This window comes from Trachypithecus francoisi, unplaced genomic scaffold, assembly GCF_009764315.1.
Source record: "Trachypithecus francoisi isolate TF-2019V2 unplaced genomic scaffold, Tfra_2.0 Lachesis_group11, whole genome shotgun sequence".
Classification (NCBI taxonomy): Eukaryota; Metazoa; Chordata; class Mammalia; order Primates; family Cercopithecidae; genus Trachypithecus; species Trachypithecus francoisi.
The window spans coordinates 4,369,483-4,389,969 of record NW_022681456.1 but is presented as its reverse complement, the minus strand read 5'-3'; the positions used below and the strand labels follow the sequence as shown (position 1 = coordinate 4,389,969).

The 20,487-nt window shown below is 45.0% G+C and overlaps 1 protein-coding gene across 1 annotated transcript in view; it reads right to left on the bottom strand.

Annotated features, from left to right (window-relative positions):
• Positions 1–2,013: 2,013 nt before the first annotated feature.
• The window catches only part of SLC15A4 (solute carrier family 15 member 4), a 31,269-nt gene continuing 12,795 nt past the window's right edge, over positions 2,014–20,487 (bottom strand). Inside the window, 7 exon segments of the mRNA XM_033220118.1 lie at positions 2,014–2,375; positions 2,378–2,395; positions 7,649–7,807; positions 9,265–9,420; positions 18,379–18,547; positions 18,981–19,058; positions 19,529–19,697. Coding sequence (XP_033076009.1) covers positions 2,236–2,375; positions 2,378–2,395; positions 7,649–7,807; positions 9,265–9,420; positions 18,379–18,547; positions 18,981–19,058; positions 19,529–19,697 — 889 coding nt within the window. The 3' untranslated portion in view covers positions 2,014–2,235.

The following is a 20,487-nucleotide window of genomic DNA, read 5'->3' as shown; positions in this document are numbered from 1 at the left end:
CTTGGGGAAGCCCCATGAGTTCGGCAACAAGGAAGTTCTCAGAACCCCAGGCCTCGGCGGTTTTATGGAGGCTTCATTATGGAGTCAAGAATTCCTGGAGGTGGGGGCGGGGAGGGCTACGAGTCCCCCACCTCCTATCAACAGGCTGGCTCCCCAAGCAAGCAGCCCCGCTCCTGAGGCTGTCCAGGAGCCACCACAGATGGCCTCATTAGAACAAAAGATGCTCCCATCACCCAGGAAATTACAAAGGCCTTAGCAGCTCCAGGTTAGGAGCTGGGGTCAAACGGTCAAACAGCAAATATGAAAATGAGGGTTTCTCCTAGTGCCCTATCTACAGGGGTTGTGGGAGTTTTGTCCCAGGGATTTAGGGCCCAGACCAAATCTGTTTCTTATCTCATCACAGTATCACAGGCTGGTACCCTGATGACTCGCAACCCTTCAACTGACTTTCTGGAGAGAATTTCCCTCGTAACATCAAGGGTGCATCTAGCTAGGAGCGGGAGCTGGCGGGACAGGCGGAAGGATGTGGTGGCTCCCTCACTGTTCACACAGCCCGTGCATCGGAGGCACGAGGCACAGGAGGAGGAGTCCGAGAGCTCTCCCAACACCACCTGCCTTTCCCCTTTCGTGCAAAGGCCTTATGAAGAAAATCCGTTTGACACCATGGGTTACTTTTACATTTGATATATCCTGAAGACATGAATTCTGTCTCTGGAAAGTGGTATCCTTCCTAGCACAAGGCTTTTCAAAACCTGCCCCACTTGTTTTGAACCTGGGCTCACACCTCCGGCCCCTCTGGGATCCAGTGATGCCATCAGTGTCATCTGTCTTCACTCTATTCTACCTCCATTGGTTGAAATTTCCTTGTATTTTTCTGTAGTTCTTCTATACTTTGTATTACGCAACGAACAACAACGTGAGGGTTTTTTGGTTTGTTTTTTGTCTTCTCCAAATGCTGAAACTATCCTTCAATGCAGAGGAGGCTGCAGAATCAGCAGACGGCCCGGAGCATCCCAGGGCTGTGCAGCAGCGCCCTTCCCCACCCTCCCCTCAGTTTCCGACTCGGGAAGCTCTGTGCCTGCCATGCAGTGGGGAGGAATCCTCACGACACCCGTGAGCACACGCCACACCAACAGCGACCGAGGACAAACCACGCAAAGAACCGGCTCATGGATTTCGAATTTGAGATGCTTTTTATAATAAAGTTATGCCAAAAATACAGCAACAAATACAGAAACATTATTAACAAACGTAGAAGCCCCAGATACATGTACAATAACAGTACAAAAATGTGACCAAACAGCTCAAGTTCACATTTAACACTTCCAATTATTTTTCATTACACTATTTCTGTTTAGAAGAATGTTTTCCTTACATACAACCATGATCGGTCTTTAGTCCCAATCGTACCATAATAAAGCTATACATAAGCACTGGCTAGGTAAGGTGGGAAATACCCTGTGAGTTGCTCTGTGGCTTGAGATGGGCCACATGGCCTCAAATGACTCTTATGCATGCCTTGCCTTAAGAAAGAAAAGTAATGTTGATGGTTTAAAAAGTAAGTACTTTTTGAAGCAGCAAATGAAACGTGTTTACTACCAGCCTAAATCAAAGAACATGGCAAGAGCAAGATTGTTCTTAGGAAGGAAACCATAAATATGGCATTTATGTAAAATCCTTGCAGCATCTGACCATGCTTTTATCTTTAAAAAAAAAAAAAAAACCCTCACTTTCCTCAATATAAGTAGCAGTTTATTAATTTTTTTTTTTTTTTTTTACGGTGAGATCACACGGCTATGGGAAGCAGGTGATACATTTGTTTAAGAAACTGGGATGCCGACTAACGTGTAGTTTCCCAAGACTTTGCAGTCTCCAGCTAGAGGGTTCACAGAGACCCTGAATGACAAACGACATGCTCAAAATCTGCAGCTCTCCTCCTGGAGGGCTCGGCGTGCCAGGAGACAAAATCTGCAGCTCTCCTCCTGGAGGGCCCGGCGCGCCAGGAGACAAAATCTGCAGCTCTCCTCCTGGAGGGCCCAGCGTGCCAGGAGACACACTGCAGTAAGGCACTTACCTAGCTCCTTTGGATAGAAGGAAAGAAGAAATCAATCCAGGCAACATGCAAGTTGCAGTGAAGGCAGACGTGTTATGGGAATTTAAAGTCTTGCCTGTTCTCAGTGCACCCGTCAGTTACTGACATGTCAGCCTCAGAAACCGCGCATGGCCTCAGGAAGGTCAGGCCCTCCCACCGGCGGGCATGCCATTGGCTCTTGATCGCTGATGGTCTCGATGATGGTCATATTTCACAGAAATAATGAGGAAAAGCAGGAGGGTAGCTCCTTGAATAGCAGCCAGGAGAAAAAAGTAATAGTTCAATAGCAGCCGTTAATATTACCTGGAAAAAAACAAAAGGAAAGCGGCAGGTAAGCTGCACTGCTACAGGTATTTTTCAAGACTTTACTATTCAATCTGGTTCCCACTAAGGTTTAACTGGAGTCATAAAAAAAGAAACAAATGTTTTCTCTGTAGTCCAAAATACACAAGTATCTTGCTTTCAAAACCACTGGAGAAGCTCCCTGAAGTCAGATACATCTCCAACGGCGGCTCCGGAGGTGGGCTCTCTTCAGCCCCCCACCTGCCTCCAGCAGCCCATCCCCCTCTTTTGTAAGGTAAAAGGAGGAGGTTCCCTGAGGAAACTAGAGGAAAGGTAGCTGCCCAGTCCTCAGGAAAATCCCTGCGTGGCCTGCAGAGACACATGCGGTAGTGAAGGCGACAGTGTCGATGCAGAGTGTGCCTAAGGCCACGTGACAAGGCTGCAAATCAGGAGCAAGGGGACACCTGCCAAACCAGCCTCCTGTGACTGCTAACCCCCCACACCAGAACACCTGGACAAAGTAAAAACATTACCTTCCTGTGTTCTCGCCACCAGAAACAAGTGTTAGCCGGTCTGGTGTTATTTCCTTCCTGCCTTTTCTCAGGCAGTGTTCCTCCCTTCAACTACTTCAAGGGAACTTCCTCCCTTTATAGTTATGATTGGCCTGGAACTGCATTGCTGAGGAAGGCAGACATGAAGGTAACAAAAGAGCACCTGACTATCTCCTTGTCGAATCCCGAGGTGAACATGTTTATAACTTGGCTACAGAACCTGTGCGCTTTTTAGCATCACAGATCACACTATAACACAGCCTGAACATCGTGAACTCTGGATTCACTGCATGGGTCACTGATGGGAAACCACACACCCAACTCACCAGGGCCGGCAGCTGGGCAATGTGTCAAAGGATGAGATGAGCTGGTTTTTGAATGTCTTAAACATGCTCAGGTTTTAGCATCCTCAACCTGACACAAGCAGATACCTCTGCATACTTTAATACAAAGAGTTAGCATAACACTGAATACCCAACCCAGTCCCAGGCACTATGGAGGCATTTTACATGCAACGTTTGCATCCCAAGCAGGCTGGACAGTACAGAGGCTGAGGTCATGGGCCATGCAGCTCAAGTGATAAGGCTTGAATCCAGCCTCTGAGATCTCTGTGCTCAGTTTCTCCTCGTCGGTAAAAGGAGCAGCGTTTCAGAAATCGGCACTCAAGGAGGAGCCTGGACACGGTGCGGACACGGTGAGCTTGGACACGCACCATGGTCATAATCCCCCTTTCACACAGGTCTGGAACTGTCCACTCTGCAAACTGGCATCTCTCCATCAGAGAACAGAGTTTGGCCAACACCAGCTAACATCACCACTCAGTGGGGAGACACGGGAACGACGTGTGTGCAGAGAATGGCAGGACATTAGCTCATCACGACTGATCATCCAGGACACGTCCAGACCAAGCCGAGTGTCGCCCTGTGCTCTCCACCACGGCTGCTCCTGCCACCATGGCCATCCCTCTGTCTCCGTTCCACGTATATCACCTGCCACTGGCTAGAAAGCACTGCTGCACGTTTCCGCACAAGGTCGCAGGTGCATGTGGCCGGCAACATCACGAGGGAAGCGAGTGCTTTGGAATCGAGTTACTCCATTTTCGGCTCCTCTTCAAAAACACTTTCTCATTTGTTTATTTTAAAAAGTGAGACTTCCTTTCTTCTGAAGATCTTTTTAAAGCTGGGTTATTCTGGCACTTCCTTTTTCTATCTGAACATATATCGCATGTTCAACAGTGCATTTACCAAATAAACACAATATAATACACGTCGGGGCCGGGCGCAGTGGCTTATGACTATAATCTCAGCACTTTGGGAGGTCCAGGTGGGTGGATCAACTCAGGTCAGGAATTCAAGACCAGCCTGGCCAACATGATGAAACCTCGTCTCTACTAAAAATACAAAAAATTAGCCGGGCGTGGTGGCTGGCACCTGTAATCTCAGCTACCTGGGAGGCTGAGGCCGGAGAATCATCACTTGAACCTGGGAGGTGAAAGGCTGCAGTGAGCCAAGATCATGCCACTGCACTCTAGTCCGGGCAACAAAAGTGAAACTCCATCTCAAAAAAAAAAAAAAAACCCGACACATCTGTATGATCTCACACATTTTTAAAGAATGCTCATTCACACCAATTAAAGAAGGTAACAATTTCCTGTGTCTACGAGTAGATCTGGAAAGAGAGCTGCTAATATCCTGAATTCTACCGGACTAAACCTTAATTTTTTTTCAACAGATGTTTTACAATATTCATTCAATCCTTACGACTTACCAGGCTCTGTCCTGGGCACTCAATGGAGATGAAAACCCCAGCTTCCTGGAGCCTGGCACTAGCTGTCACTGCTGTCCCAACACTGGCATTTGACGCTACTGAGACGAGGTTGTCATCAAAATATCAATGACATCATTTTATGTGCCTATTTTGAAATACGCGTCTCCTCAAATGTACCAGTCACGGAGAACTTCCCAAGCTAAAGCTGGCAGGCCACGTGAACCGAAGGCTGCGCTGTCCTGCAGGAGTGGAGGTGCGGTCCGAGCCCGCAGGCAGACACACACCACGCCTCGTCAGAGTCTGTCTTAGGGTGGCACTACACAGGGTATTCGGAAATGCCTAAGTCACCCGGGAGAAAACCTCCCGTGCATTCCTGGGCGTCTTCACAGACAGAAGGATAATTACATAGGAAGACAGCAAACACTGGGGTTTTGACATTTGACAAGACAGACTCTTGGGCCCTCGAGGAATGAGCACATCTGTCCCGCAGGCTCACAGGCAGGACAGGTATTCACAACAGCTCCACACTGCCAGCATCTGGGCACCCACCGACAACGGCATGGATAAATGCCTCAGGACCGCTCATACGAAGGAGCAATACTCGGAAGTACAGGGGAGACACTCACAGACAGAAGTGCTACGTGAAAGGAGACAGCCACAGTCCAGCACAGGCCAGGCCAGGGTAACCTGTGGGGCCAAGGCTGGAACAGCACAGGTTTACCTTCTGTGGGGGGCAGTAAACTAAGGAGAGATGCAAGGAGGGCTTCCAAAAGGGCCTCCACTGAGATCCAGACTGCAAACACAGCAAGCTGCGCTTAAGATGAGAGACCTTTAGTATTATGGTATGCACGTTCTCACCAGCTTAAATAACACTAATAAAAGGAGCCTGCTGGGAGGCAGGCAAGAAAAAAACAAGGTAACAAAACTCTGGGGACTCTCCCTTCACAGTCCTGTGACTTTACAGAAAGCTATTTCCTGTGCCAGTCACGAGATGCTGAGGCAGGGCCCGGGATAAGGGTGGCACAGACACCCCCGGAACCTCGCCTGAGAGCTGCTGCTCCTTCCAAGGCCACACAAATGCAGGGAGAGCTCTCTCTGAGGAGAGGGCTTCCTGTGGATTTCCCACGTCACAGCCTTTATTTCTCCACCCAGGACGCCAAGGGCTGCTCGACAGATGAGCTCCAACTCTCCTTACTGGTGTGAACCAAGGAGGCTGCCATGCAGCCGAGGGGCACAGCCTGGGGGCTGCTGGCAAACACGCCTCCTTCATGGAACACTTTCCATTCTTGAAAACAACAGACAGATCCTGGCCCACCCCCAGCACACTCGTCCTGAGTGCACCAGTGCAGGAAGTCCACAACCAACCTGTCAGACAGAAATGATGAATGAAAGGTCAACTATGAGATGTGAAATTAAAGTAAGAATGAGGATTAAATGACTAGAAAGCAATGAGAATGACCAGCCAATCCTTTATGACACATGTAAAGATAAAACACAAACCAAGAACCAGAATCCTCGTCTTCAGAGCTATGGACTTTGGTCTTTCTTTGAAGGAAGTCTGTCCCATGTACCACAAGGGGATCTTACTCCTCGGGCTATTCCTCTTCAGGAGAAGGCGAACATGAAATGCCAGCCCCAAATCCACTTGCCCTCTTCAGAGCAAGCAGCCCTGAGCTGGCCATGGAGGTGGCACCCACAGCCAGAAAACATCGGTGACAAGTATCCAGGGGACATTGGTGGCTTGGAGTTCTGGGCCTTACATTAGGACTCTACAGGCCTATACTCGTGGAAGGACTCTGGGGATTCTGCAGTTTCTGCAGAAAAGTCCCTAAATGTTCATCAGATTCTCAAGGGGATTTGTAACCTACAAGTGGTTAAGTACTACCAGACCAGAGCAAATGCCACAGGATTATACCAGAAAAAGTAACGAGGTTGTTTTGGTAGATAAAATATTTTTACAAAGGAAAAGAAAGAAGAAACCTTCACTGCTGGGTCCATTTAAAAGCATCGTAAACCTGGAGAAAACAAAACTCATCTTTTATGAGTGGTTCTGTTCAACATTCAAGATGCCAACTACTGGTATTAATTGTAAAAACCCATTATGATTAATCATGAGTAATATGTTTATTTTCAAAAGTAACTTACTATCTATCTTGTCTTTTTCATATCAGAAAAGGTACTGTCAGGAAACGAAAATGAAAGTACACCACGAAGTGAAAGAAAGGGAAGCTTGGGGTGCAGATTCAGCTGCCTCATGAAGACTGCCTCATGAAGACCACGCCTCGTCAGAGTCTGTCTTAGGGTGGCACTACACAGGGTATTCGGAAATGCCTAAGTCACCCGGGAGAAAACCTCCCGTGCATTCCTGGGCGTCTTCACAGACAGAAGGATAATTACATAGGAAGACAGCAAACACTGGGGTTTTGACATTTGACAAGACAGACTCTTGGGCCCTCGAGGAATGAGCACATCTGTCCCGCAGGCTCACAGGCAAGACAGGTATTCACAACAGCTCCACACTGCCAGCATCTGGGCACCCACCGACAACGGCATGGATAAATGCCTCAGGACCGCTCATACAAAGGAGCAATACTCAGAAGTACGGGGGAGACACTCACAGACAGAAGTGCTGGATGGGGGTGGAGAAGGTGCCTGTCCGTCAAGGACACCCCCATAAGGAGCGGTGGGTGCAGCAGCTGCTCACCGGGCTGTGGTCAGGGCAGGCTTGGCCCCTGGGATGAGAAGAGAGACTTGCTTGTCTCTTGAAAATCGTTCATGATGTAAGGAAAAAAAGTGATGCAAGCAGCACAGCGCGGTGCTGTGGAAGGAGCAGCGGACAGGCAGCTCGGGACAGGCCATCCACGTGAAAACACCTCCGTTCACTCAACCATCTCCTGAGCGCCCACGTCTCCCCGTCACTGGCTGTTTTCAAAAGGGACAGGATGCTGACTCTTACCAAAGTCTGTGTGGCTGCTCATCCATCCGATGGCTTTGATAGACACCAGCGCCAGCAGTCCAGAACCCACGAACGACCCGACACCAGAGAAGAAAAAGAACAAGCCCATTATGGCACTCTGCATGGACTTGGGGGCAGCTGAGTACGCAAATTCCAGGCCTGAGGAAAGAAAAGGAAGGGTCGTTTTAGTGAAAGGGGCACCTTAACACATGGGATCAACGCTTTCACCTATTATGGCAGAGGAAGCATGGGGTCTCCTAGGGACTGAGTCCTGCAGACAGGCACAACTTCTTTCCTTACTCGTGATCAAGAAATCAATGGCTACAGGCCAACTGTTCATTCTCCTAGCCATTAGGACAATTCCTAAAAAATTCAATGAGCAAAAAGTTAAACTCCTTGCTCTCAAGCTTAAAGGTAACATGTGATTTGTTGGCTCTTAGACTTTTGTGTTCCTTAAAGAGATTAAAGAAACAAATTTCCTATATTGTCAAGGAACAGGAGTTTGAAAACAAAGCACACACTCTAAACTGGGAAATCTACATACGGATTCTATTTCAAAGACAATATACTTTATCTTTTTTTTGTTGAGATCGAGTTTTGCTCTTGTTGCCCAGGCTGGAGTGCAATGGCACCATCTTGGCTCACCGCAACCTCCACCTCCCTGGTTCAAGCGATTCTCCTGCCTCAGCCTCCTGACTAGCTGGGATTACAGGACAGCGCCACCACGCCTGGCTAATTTTTTGTATTTTTAGTAGAGACAGGGTTTCACCATGTTGGCCAGGCTGGTCTCGAACTCCTGACCTCAGGTGATCCACCTGCTTCGGACTCCCAAAGTGCTGGGATTATAGGTGTGAGCCACCGCAACAAGGGCAATATATTTCAAAACTATTTTGGCAGGCCCATCTATAAATTTAGATTTTTATATAACTAGACACGGAGATTTGTAGTGTATTCTAAACCGAAGTCCATTCCATTGTGATTTATTCCCTTTACAAATTCATTAGCCAATTCTGGATGAGTTTTCTAAAGTGAAAACCACCACTGACTACTACCCGCACATCCATCCACCTCTGCATATCACTCATTTTCTCTTCTCTCTCACTCTCAGCAGCCGGACAGATCGGCCCAGAATACACTTGTTCAACCACTGCAGGATCTCGCCCAGAATACACTTGTTCAACCACTGCAGGATCTCGCTAATAGGAAAAGGGAGGCCTGTGAGAACACGTTTCTAAAAATTAGATCTGCTTATTTACGTACATCTAAACGAAGCGCACTGAGAGCTGTGAGCTCAGCCCAGCCACCACGGTGGCACAGCTGAGGGCTCCGCTGGGAACTATCCAACCACGACTGGTTTCTTCTTCTCTGTCCTGTGGCACTTATAGGGTAGTTAACAAACTTTCATGAAAATATTTTGCGATACTGTTTTTACACAAAGAAAGGAGAACCTCAGTGGTGTGTTTACTTAGCGATTCATATTCTAAACCACACACTGCCAAAAACTATAGAAGTGCTGTGCTGTCCTCGTCTCAACATATTCCAACAGCACAGTGAGAACGCCAGAGCGCTCATGCTTGTGCCTGGACTCAGACACCTCCGGCACTAAAGGTCCTCACCTGCGATACTTGCAAATATCTCGCTGATCCCAATCAGCACGTACTGCGGCACCTGCCACCACAGTGACAGATCGGCCGCATGGTAGACGACGTTACCAATGGTCTGATTAATGGTTTTCTCTTTAACAAGGTTCAGCCTTTTACTTTCCAAAATTCCTAGAATTCAAAAGTAGGTTAGTGTAATATTCATGTATTAACATTTAGAGTTAATCTAAAAATCTGATGTTTGCTACAAGACTTCATAGCGAACGTGATTCTGATGCATGAAAGGACCATGTCTAATCACAGCTTCCCCCAGGACTAACAGGCCCCCAGTCTTCAGCCTCCTAAGCAGGCTGAGTGGAGGTCATGCCATAGCACACCTATTTCACTTTGGCTTTTTACAGCATCTTATATAAAATCAGATGTCCAGTACGTTTCAATTAATCCTCAAATATCTGGATTGCTCACCCATACCTCTTTTGTCTCTTACAAAGGGGAGTAGGAGAAAGTTAAATAGTCCTACTGTAGAATTAACAGTAGTGCTATTTTACCTAACAGCAGGTAATGTTGAAATGTTTTTCCAAACATAGCGGTGGATCGAAGGTGATCTATTTATTTATTATTGTAACAACAAATGATGATAATCATGATGATGATGATGTCGGTTTCCCTGCATAGGGTAGGCTTAATCTTTGCAACAAAGTAAGCTGACTTCACAAATCAACCTTTGCTCTCAGCAGCACTGAGATCTCACTGTAGGTGCAGGCTAAGTTACTGGTCACCTGTAAAGTGCAACAGAAAGACAAGAGAAAAACAAGCAAGGGCAGCAGCTGCTACTCTATAAACAAAACTCAACCATTGGAAACAAAGTGTAAAAGCATCTACTTGTAGGTCCAAGTCCTTAGGTTAAAGATACCGCCAAGTTTTATAAATAATCCTTATTGCAAATTAGGTCACAGGCCCTAATATTTAAAGTGTATATAAACATATATTTTAAAATGTGAGTATGAAGAAAGATCTGGTCAGAGGGCAATGGAATGAAAATATTTAAAATGTTCCTTCTAAAACCGGAGCATGAGAAAGGACCGGATATGATTCACAGGGCGATGAGAAGACAAACTCTGGAATTTCCACCCCAAATCTCAACGGAAATGCCAAGCAAAGTGAAAACATTCTCCAGGATCAAGGTAGAGAGAGACCTTCCAGCCGACCCACAGTTGACTCCATCAGAAAACCCGCAGCCCACCCTGGAAGAGTGTCCAGGGAAACCCAGTCCTTCCCCTCTGCCCCCCACGGGAGAAACGTAAACGCAGACCCAGGCAAGGACAGCCAACTATTTAGAGCCCTTAGTTGCTCTGGAAAGGGGCATCTGAGGGCATCTTAATCAGGCAAGGCTGGTAGTGACAGCAGGGACTGTCCCCAAATGACAGCCTTCCTCCCCAACAGGGCAGCTGACAGCAACCATAGCTCTGCACCCCTAGCCCTGGCATCAGTGCCTTCAAACACCAAGAATGAACTGTGTGGCAATGGCCTCCCCTGGACACCCAAGGTCCCCAGCTCCCGCCTGCTCCCCTGGGACCGTAGCTGACTGTAGCCACTCCTTGAATGGGAACAGAACCAATGCAACTCAAGCAGAAACTGAGATCTATTTTGGAAATAAACACGAAAGCTGAATACCACTTTTCTCCTTCAGACGGAAGGAGAGCCTTAGGACGGCACACCAAAGTGTCTGCAGGGGGCAGGACAAGGGAAGGTTGCTCATGTGGACAGTAAGTAGATTTTATAACCTGAATGGGAAAGACAGTACTACTGCTACCGGCATAGTTCTACCAGATAACTTTTCTTATTATTCAAGAAAACACAGACTCTGAAGACTAAGGACGAAAAATGTAACAAAGAAACAAACAGGACGTTGGCTTAAGAGAGACACAAATGATGAAATCAAGAATTAGGAGAAGAGAAAATGAGAAAACAAGTAAGCCTGATTATCGGTGAGGCTGTTAGCAGAGAGATGAGTAGCGGCAAAAGCGCACGCACAGCCGACACTGCGGAAAGCAGGATTGGGACCGGAGCCCCTAGTCACGAGCGAGGCGGAGGCAGAGCCAATGGGGAAAGTGACCCTGTCTGGGAACAACTGAGAGCCCTGGAACAGCTGGGACAGCCGGAAAAGCAGCAGGGTTCAGGCTGAGTGCCAGTGGCATGGCAAGGGGGCACCCAGTAAAAACAAGCATGTGATGCGACACTGGATAATCAGCACAGCAGTCAGGACAAATGAGCCAGATCCTTCAGATAAAAGTCACCCACTTAGTTCAAAAAACAGAAACAAAACTGAACATTACGGTTAATGCACAGAACTAAAGCATAATATAAACCAAAGATTATAAATAAAGGAGGGGACAGGCCAGGATGTACCATACAAACAATCATAAAGAGAAGAGGTGACAAGAAAATACCAAGAAGACAGAAAAAGAATCAAAAACCAACATAACCAATAGGTCCCATGTACAAGTTGTTCCTTGCGTGATGAGCCGCTTTTGTTGACTGATTCACAGACAGCACCTCATTTATTACTCACAGTAAGCTGGGGGAGAAATAACGCAAGCTCACTTGGAGATGAGGAGAATGAGACTTGGAGACAACTGGCAGAGCTGAGGCTTCACATCAGGCTCTCAACGATGCCACACGTGCTACCTTCCAACCCAACGGCTGTTTCACTACGGATGGCACGTAGTATCCACAGAGAAAACACAAATCATGAACTTTAATGTGAATTAAAATACCATCCAGCTGCTAGAATCTCACAGGAATACACTTTTTTTGGTCCTTGTCAGAACAAGAAGATGAAAAAAAAATACAGCTTTGTTTGGCATAAAGTTTACAAACTACAGACACAAAGAGAAAGCCAGGCCCCAGACCGACTTCATGACAACAAATAATTCCTGAGGCCTACAACATGCCTGGGACGACTCGGACAGACACAAAAATCTGGGTCCTTGTGGAGCTCTGTTCTGACAGGCTTATGTTTCAAGCCCACACGGTGTGTTAGAAAGTGTTCGGACAGGACCTGCCTGTGCCTTCCGATTCACCACAGACCCACTGTGTTATTCTTGGACCATGCACTCATCCACATGGCTTCAGGCCCGCTGCCAGTGTTGGAGTCTAAGACTCCTGCTGTAAAACACCTAATTAATATCGCTGGTAGTATTACAATACATGAATCATCCTATTCACCTACAACACTTATAGAGGGTGATATTTGGCCATAAAGGAAGCCTTGAAATCCCCAATGCAGGAATTATAAAAGCCATAATCTCTCCTGACTCAGCAAAATTTGCCACCACTAGCAAAAGTATAAACAAAAACATCAATATTGTAAAACTTAAAAATTCTCTGAAATTAGTCTTAGATCAAAAAGAAAACCAAAACCAGTTTCAATATTCACAGAAAACAAGAGAACATTATAACAAATCAAAGCACACGAGAACTGACCAAAGCAGTAATAACAAGCAAATTCATAGCCTTAAATTATCTTTTCATTATTAAATAGACTAAAATAAGTACAAGTGAATGAAAGCTAGGCACAGTGGCTCACGCCTGTAATCCCAGCACTTTGGGAGGCCAAGGTGAGCAGATCACAAGGTCAGGAGTTCGAGACCAGCCTGGTCAATATGGTGAAACCCTGTCTCTACTAAAAATAACAAAAATTAGCCAGGCGTGGTGGCAGGCGCCTATAATCCCAGCTACTGGAGAGGCTGAGGCAGGAGAATTGCTTGAACCCGGGAGGCAGAGGTTGCAGTGAGCCGAGATCGCGCCACTGCACTCCAGCCTGGGTGATGGGAGGGAGACTGCCTTGAAACCGAAAAAGTTATCAAACAAATTTCCTCTCAGAGAGGTAATGGACTCAAGATGACTTCAAGCTAGGCAAATGCTTGGAACTCCTTGAGAACAGAAAGATAAGTATTGTCCCCTTAAAATATTCTCCTGCCTACAGAGAAAAAGAGAGTACACCAACTCTTTTTAAGAAGCTATATCAACCCCACCAAAACCTGCCAAAAACAACCATAGACCAAGGCCAATTCTAGATACAGATGCACACGTGCTCAATGATACAGCAGCAGAGTCAGGTCAGATGATCAACATAAGCCTCTTAACAAACAGGGTTTGTTTTCTAAAACGCAGGAACAGTTAGATATCAGGAATCTAATACAATAATATAAATAAAATACATGAGAAGCCCCAGGCAGCCAGGAAGAGATGTCATTACCCTTGGATACCAAAAAAAAAATTCCAACATTCATGCTGGCTAGATGTTTAATGTCATCACAAATACCTACTTTAACAGGCAATGATAAACTTTCAACTTAGCTGTGAGCTAACAGTGGCAGTCCCATTAAAATCCAGGATGAGACTAACGTTGAATCAAAGAAAAAGAGAAAGAAAGAGAGAGATAATTATTACAAAGACAGAAAAAGAAACTATATTATTTGAAGACAAAGAATGACCATTTGAAAACAGTTCACTGAAACTCACAGAATTTTATAAAATCCCATATATGAGGAACCAAAAATACATAAAGTAGTTAGGAATAAACCTAACATAAAAGGTAGAGAACCTAAAGAAACTTTCCAAGATTCCATAAACAAAATTATAGGGAATTTTTTTTTTTTTTTTGAGACGGAGTCTCACTCTGTCACCCAGGCTGGAGTGCAATGGCACGATCGATCTCGGCTCACTGCAACCTCCGCCTCCTGAGTTCAAGTGATTCTCACGCCTCAGCCTCCGAGTAGCTGGGATTAAAGGCATGCGCCACCACGCCCGGCTAATTTTTGTATTTTTAGTAGAGATGGGGTTTCAGCATGTTGGCCAGGCTGGTCTCAAACGCCCAATCTCAGGTGATCTCACTCGCCTTGGTCTCTCAAGGGAAAATCTTTTAAATGGGAAAAAAAATCCATAAGCTAAGAGATAAAAATGTGAAATGCTTAAACAACCATGATCTATTATGTAACAACACAAAAAAGAAAAACCTATTAGAAAAATGGGTACAACACAAACTATACACAGAATATAACCGTGTACAGTTATACTCCGTGTGGATCCAGGTAAACCATGACCCAGCTAAGACGACAGAGTTTGAAAGTTTTGGGAAAGAATCTTAAACATCACTAATAACATATGTCAAAACAACAATACACCATTTTTCAACCCTTCAGCTAAGAAAAGATTAACAGAGAAAAAAAAATCAGTACTGGCAAGGATGCCAGAAAACGAGAATTCTCGCACACTTCACTCTACTTTCAATCAGGTAAGTTACCCTCAGGAAACAGTAAGACAAGAGCATATGAGCTTATGTAAAAGAGTGACAATACAGTCTTGTTTGAAATAAGAATAACCTGGAATCAAATGTCCATTTAAGAAGAGTGCTGGTTTTTAAAAACGATATAACATTCAAAAATGGAACATGGTATAGTTGTTAGAAAGCACAATTTAAATGTGTAACTATTGATACGGGAAAATGGGAAGCACACAGAAAACAAAAACAGGTTCTAAACTGTCAGGAGTTCCACTTCTGTTTTAAAATAAGTAATTTAGCCATACCCAGAAAATGTTCTAGAAAGACACAAAAACAGCTGCAGTGGTCACCTCTGGATGGAGGGTTGTGGATGAACTGAAGCCTCCCTTTGGATCTATTTTTAATGACCATAAGTTGACCATATAATAACTTTTAAAAACTTGCTGTAGACCAGTGGTTTTCAACTCTTTTCTAATGAAAGCTCTGACCTTTTTCCCAGAGAAAGGTTCTTGGTTGATTCTGCCTCAATTTCAGGATGTGCATCCGTGCTCTGAAGCCCAGGAGTGACTCCTGCCTAGCAGAGCTGTGGTTAACACAGTCCCAACGACACAGAAAGTGGGACAGAGCAGAACAGCAGGCGGAGCGATCCAGGTGGACCACCACCCACCTGTGATGACGGAAGGGCCTACCACCTTCCCACAAGACAGTTCAGCTACATATACCACACGCCTTCATGTCATACGATGACTACACTTCTTGGGATTTAAGAAGGAACATGAGTAAAAACATTTCACTATAATGATTACTAAAACAGTGCAAACTAGACGCAGCTGAATGTGTCACATGGAAGATTATTAATGATACATTAAGTGATTTTTATAAGCAGGTTACAGAGGACAGTATAAACATGTCACACATCATGTATTTTTATAATTTTCCTCATGTATTTACATAATGTTATTAGTGGATTTCCTTGGGTGGTGGAATCTTGAGAGTTTCTGTGTCTGTGTGTGCATATATTTTATGTATGCGTGTGTGTATTTTATGGCTTATATGCCTTTTGGTCCTCTTTTTGCCATTAATATGCATAATTTTTATCATACTTTCATAGCTTTTTTACATTTGATTTTTCTTAATCAGGCTCCAATCAGCTTACACAATAGGATTCTGCTTTTGCAAAACCATAAAAGATGTATGTGTACAGACACACAAACAAGACAGACACCAAAATATCAGTAAGGACATTACAGTGGATCTTTATTTTCTCCTTTATGATTCTAAAGTTTCCTCTTCTCCAATGCGCATCTTTTACTCTTGTAAAAAATTACTCTTGTAATTTCAGAACAGAAACCCAATTTTTTAAGGGGAAAAACTAAATCTAACAAATTAACATACTTTTTTTCTTAAGCGGAGCAGAAGAAGCCCCTTGGACCTGCCCAACTTGCATCTGAACATCTTTAGAGAAAAAGCGGCCTCCACAGGTATGGCACTAAATGGAAGACCGTGATTTATTATGGGTGTAGGTGGTAAGCGACCAGCAAAATCAAGGTTCTTTCCCGTTAAAATTTTGGTTTGCTATGATGGTTTCAAGTCTCTACTCAAAGACCATTAACGTCCCTAAATAATACTCACTAGAGCTGGGAGTAAAATCGCATCAAACATGGGCAGGTGTTTTATTAAATGTAATAGACTGTACTCATGTCAAGTTACAAGATACATGTAACTCTTCCCAACTACCGGCAGGTAAAACTTCTTCCCAACACTGGGTCACCTGGGAAAGAAAGCCTTTTTCAGAACGCACACACGCTGCGAATTTTCCACTTCTATGTCACCAATTCAGAGGCTCTGGTGCTGCAGCAGTCACACCAGGTCAGAGCCCATGCCTCACCATGGGCGCCAGCACTCAGTAAGGCGGCAAGCACTGTGCAGAGGCTGACTCTGGTCAGAAAGTGCTGGACTTGATCTATTGTGGATTTTGCTAGCACTTTTTTTTTTTCTTTTTTTTTGAGATGGAGTCTCGCTCTGTCACCAGGCTGGAATGCAGTGGCGCGATCTCAGCTCACTGCAATCTCCGCCTCCCGGGTTCAAGTGATTCTCCTGCCTCAGCCTCCCGAGTAGCTGGGACTACAGGCGCCCGCCACCATGGCCAGCTAATTTTTGTACTTTTAGTAGAGACAGGGTTTCACCACATTGGTCAGGCTGGTCTCAAACTCCTGACCTTGTGATCCACCCGCCTTGGCCTCCCAAAGTACTGGGATGACAGGTGTGAGCCACCACGCCCAGCCTGCTAGCGCTTTTTAAAGACAAAACTGAGGGAGCGCAATGGGGAAATCTCAACAGTGACTGGTCTGGCACTTGTATCCTGCACAAACACATACAGAAACCACCAGAGTGGCCTGCATGGCTCTCAAGGCAGCCCACAGAAGTGATTCAGCCATTTATGAAACTGAAAGACAGGATGTTAGGAAAGAAGCCCAAATCAAGTATTTACTAGAAAAGCCTCCAGAAACCAAGGAGATCTCCTTTCCCACAGGGAGGGAATGAAGACTTCCTTCCCTGGCATCAAGCAGTGTGGTGACGGGCACAGAGAAGGCCCTCCAGCCCCAGGGGGAGACAGAGGTCTGAGGCCAAAGCTGAGCCTGCGCTTTAGGGAGGTAGGACAGACAGGCAGACACAGTCTCCAGTGCAAAGACTTCCTGCAGACAGCCCTTCTGCGTGTGCACTCTGCTGAACTGCAGCCTGCAGCTAGAGCCCTGCGGTCACTCAGTTCTTCTCTGCCTATGCTTATTTCCCCATGTGCCACAGCTCTGGAAGAGAAGCTGAATTATAAAGAAGGCACACAGCAAAAACTTCACTCAGACATGACCTCACTTTAATTATCTATTTGAACAAAAGGAAATGCAATCGTCTTCTAAAATGTCCCAGTCTCTAGAATAGAGATTTCTTAAGCCCAGGGACTAATTTCTTTAAATCTATTAAGTACTATATCAATATGTTCAGTCTGGCAAAAGTAGATGAAGGCTGCTATGAAGGCAGCATTGTTTGAGAATATTAAATTCCATTTCAGCAGCACTTAACACTGAATTCCTCATAACAGCAGATAATATACAGCTGGTTCAAGAATATCAACTTTTCTTATTATGTAACTAAGCTGTTTTATCATTCAATAATTTTCAAATATTAATGAAGGGAGAACTCCAAAATAACTGAGAAAGTCAGCGATATCCAGCCTTATCAGCAAAAGATAAACAACTCATTTCAGCACATACAAATTACGAAAACAGAATGGAAACCCTCAAAAGGATAACTCTCCTCATCAGAGTTTAGAGACTTAGGCATTCGTTCTTACGAGGTTTATTTGTAGGGGGAGGAGATGCTGCCCATGAGCCTGTAACAATCTAGAAACATTTTTGTCACCAGAAAAATGCACATAGAATTTTACATAAAAAATTCAAAGGACTCACAGACACCCTGACACTTGTTAATAAACCGAAGGTTAGTAATCTGAAGGTGGAATTCTCATCCTCGAGAATGATACAGTACCTTTAATTTGCACAAATTCATCTGTTCAGCATTCAACAGCCTAATTCTAAACCAGAAGGTAGAGAAAAACCTCCCTTTAACTCAGTCCAAAAGTCCCTTTTCAGAGCAACCCAATGGTTTTAGTACCAGAAGAAAACTGACATGTCCTTAGGAAAATAATCTTCAACTTATTTGAAAGTTTAAAATAAAGGATCGGTGCTATAAAGTAACTGATACGCATCCTCTTTCACAGACAGGCACTTCCTGAACAACCTGGGGCATGACTGGGTGTCAACACTACATTCTGAATCCACTCTTACCTGCAGCAAAGGCCGAGCACATGACGAAGAACATGCCCACGGCGATCCTCTTCAGGGAGGATGGCAGCAGGCCATTTCTTCTCAAAATGGGATCGACCAGTTTGTCCTTCACAGGGATGAGCAGGAGGATGAGCACAGCATCAAACATGGTCAGCCAGGCTGCAGGGAGCTGGGGTGAAACACGGGAGGAGGCGTTTACTCCCCGCAATACACCACTCATCTGGAGAATCAACATCTCAATGGGAGAAATGCATGTAAAGAACAGTTCCTCTCCACAAGGTACAACCCCTTCAGTTTAGAGTCAACGGAACTGGGAAAAGCTTCCTTTCTAAATGAATCTGCATTTGCTTTTCTGTGCTTTGAGGGGAAAATAATCAGGTGAAAAATACTAAGTAACGTTGAATTGATGTCAGTCAACCTAATCTAGTAAATGATACAACCAACGAAAAATTATTCTCTAAAATAAGTAAAAACTCTGTTTCAATAACAACGCTTTTTGTTGGTGCTGTTAACATTTATAACACATTTACAGTTGGTAGAAGGAATCCATTTATTACATAAGCCCGAACTGACAATTTTGAGATCGTTACAATTGTTCTTACCGTGTGAGGAGTGGTTGTAATATTTGAAATTTCTGGAATCCTCAAATGAAGACTCTGTAAAACATACGTTGTCTGCATCTAGGTATAAAAAACAGTATCATTATATGTGAACCAACTGTGCCCTCAAACACTCTAAGCATCCTGCCCCTCCCCTAAACTAGGCTCTGAGATGCGACAGCAGTGACTCCCAGAAACAGACAACGGCTCAAGTTTGAAAACAGAAAGGTCAATGATTTGGTCATTGTAAAGTCCTCTGGAGATCAATTTCGAAAAAGAACGGCCAGTTATCCAAAGGAGAAATCACATTAACAAGAGGGGCCTGGAAAACCCAGAAGCATACCTGTTCTCAGCTTCTTTTTCAGAGGCTTTAAACATAGTTAAAGCAGCCAAAATGACTCCATAACTAAAACCAAAAATGCCAGGATTCTGTAGACTCATGGAAAAAAAAAATAATCTAGTCCTAACTACTTTAAACATGGCCAAAACAAGTGCTAGGTTAAGACTTCATAGGAAGATAAAGGAAATTAAACCTGTTTGTCACCACTCACTTGGAAATACACTGTCCAGTAAGGTATCAAAGCCAAGAAAACAGGGACAATCTTGACCAGAGCTTTCACATCTTCCACTTTCTCTTCTGTAAATGGCCCTCCATGAGACATCTTACATGAATCAAACAGACTTTGTTTAGAAGATTGCTGAAAGACTCCAATGCCTTCACTTTGGGAAATAAAATGAAGGAATTAGTTTTCTTCCCCTCCCAGCAATCAATTATTTGGTCACAAATTAAGTTTGGAGGTAACAAACCAGCTCACTGTATCGAATGTGCTTCAACTCATTCCATCACTTACTAATTGTACACACCCAACACAGCTACCTGAATTATTTCTAAATGTCACAGAATGTACGGAAACAGCTGACAAAGGGACTTTCTAGTCAAAGTGCAATTGGGCTACTGTAATTCTAGCGTGGCCGGAAGATCTGTGATGACATTCTGAACCATGGCTGAGCGCAGCCCCAGCGCAGCTGCCGGCTCAGCAGTCTCCGCGTGGGGAGAGTCTGCAGCTCCACCGACACTGGGAAGGACATCAGCTACGCCACTGGATAGCATATGAAAAAATGCACTGGATTGTGTGAATTTTTAATCAGCTAATTTATCAAACATCAAGACCTGACGACCAATACCAATGCTGTGAATAAAACCCTGCTGCTTTAAACTGAGTCACTGGCAGGACAGAGGCAGGGTTCTATTCTCAGAGGAAAGCTGTCAGCTCTCCAGTTAAGGAAGAGCTGAGGGGCAGGGCAGTGCTGGTGGTGATGACAGGAGGATGTCCCTGGCTCTGTCCCAGGACAGCAGGAAATGGGGAGTGCCCAGTGCACCATGCCCCTACTTCCTCCCTCATTAACCATGTGGTGTTAAAACTCTTCAGGGCCCTATTGCACAGAGGAAGATGCCTGGGCACAGAGAGTGAGAAGGCTGCCCAAGGTATGGCCAGGACTCGGACCCAGA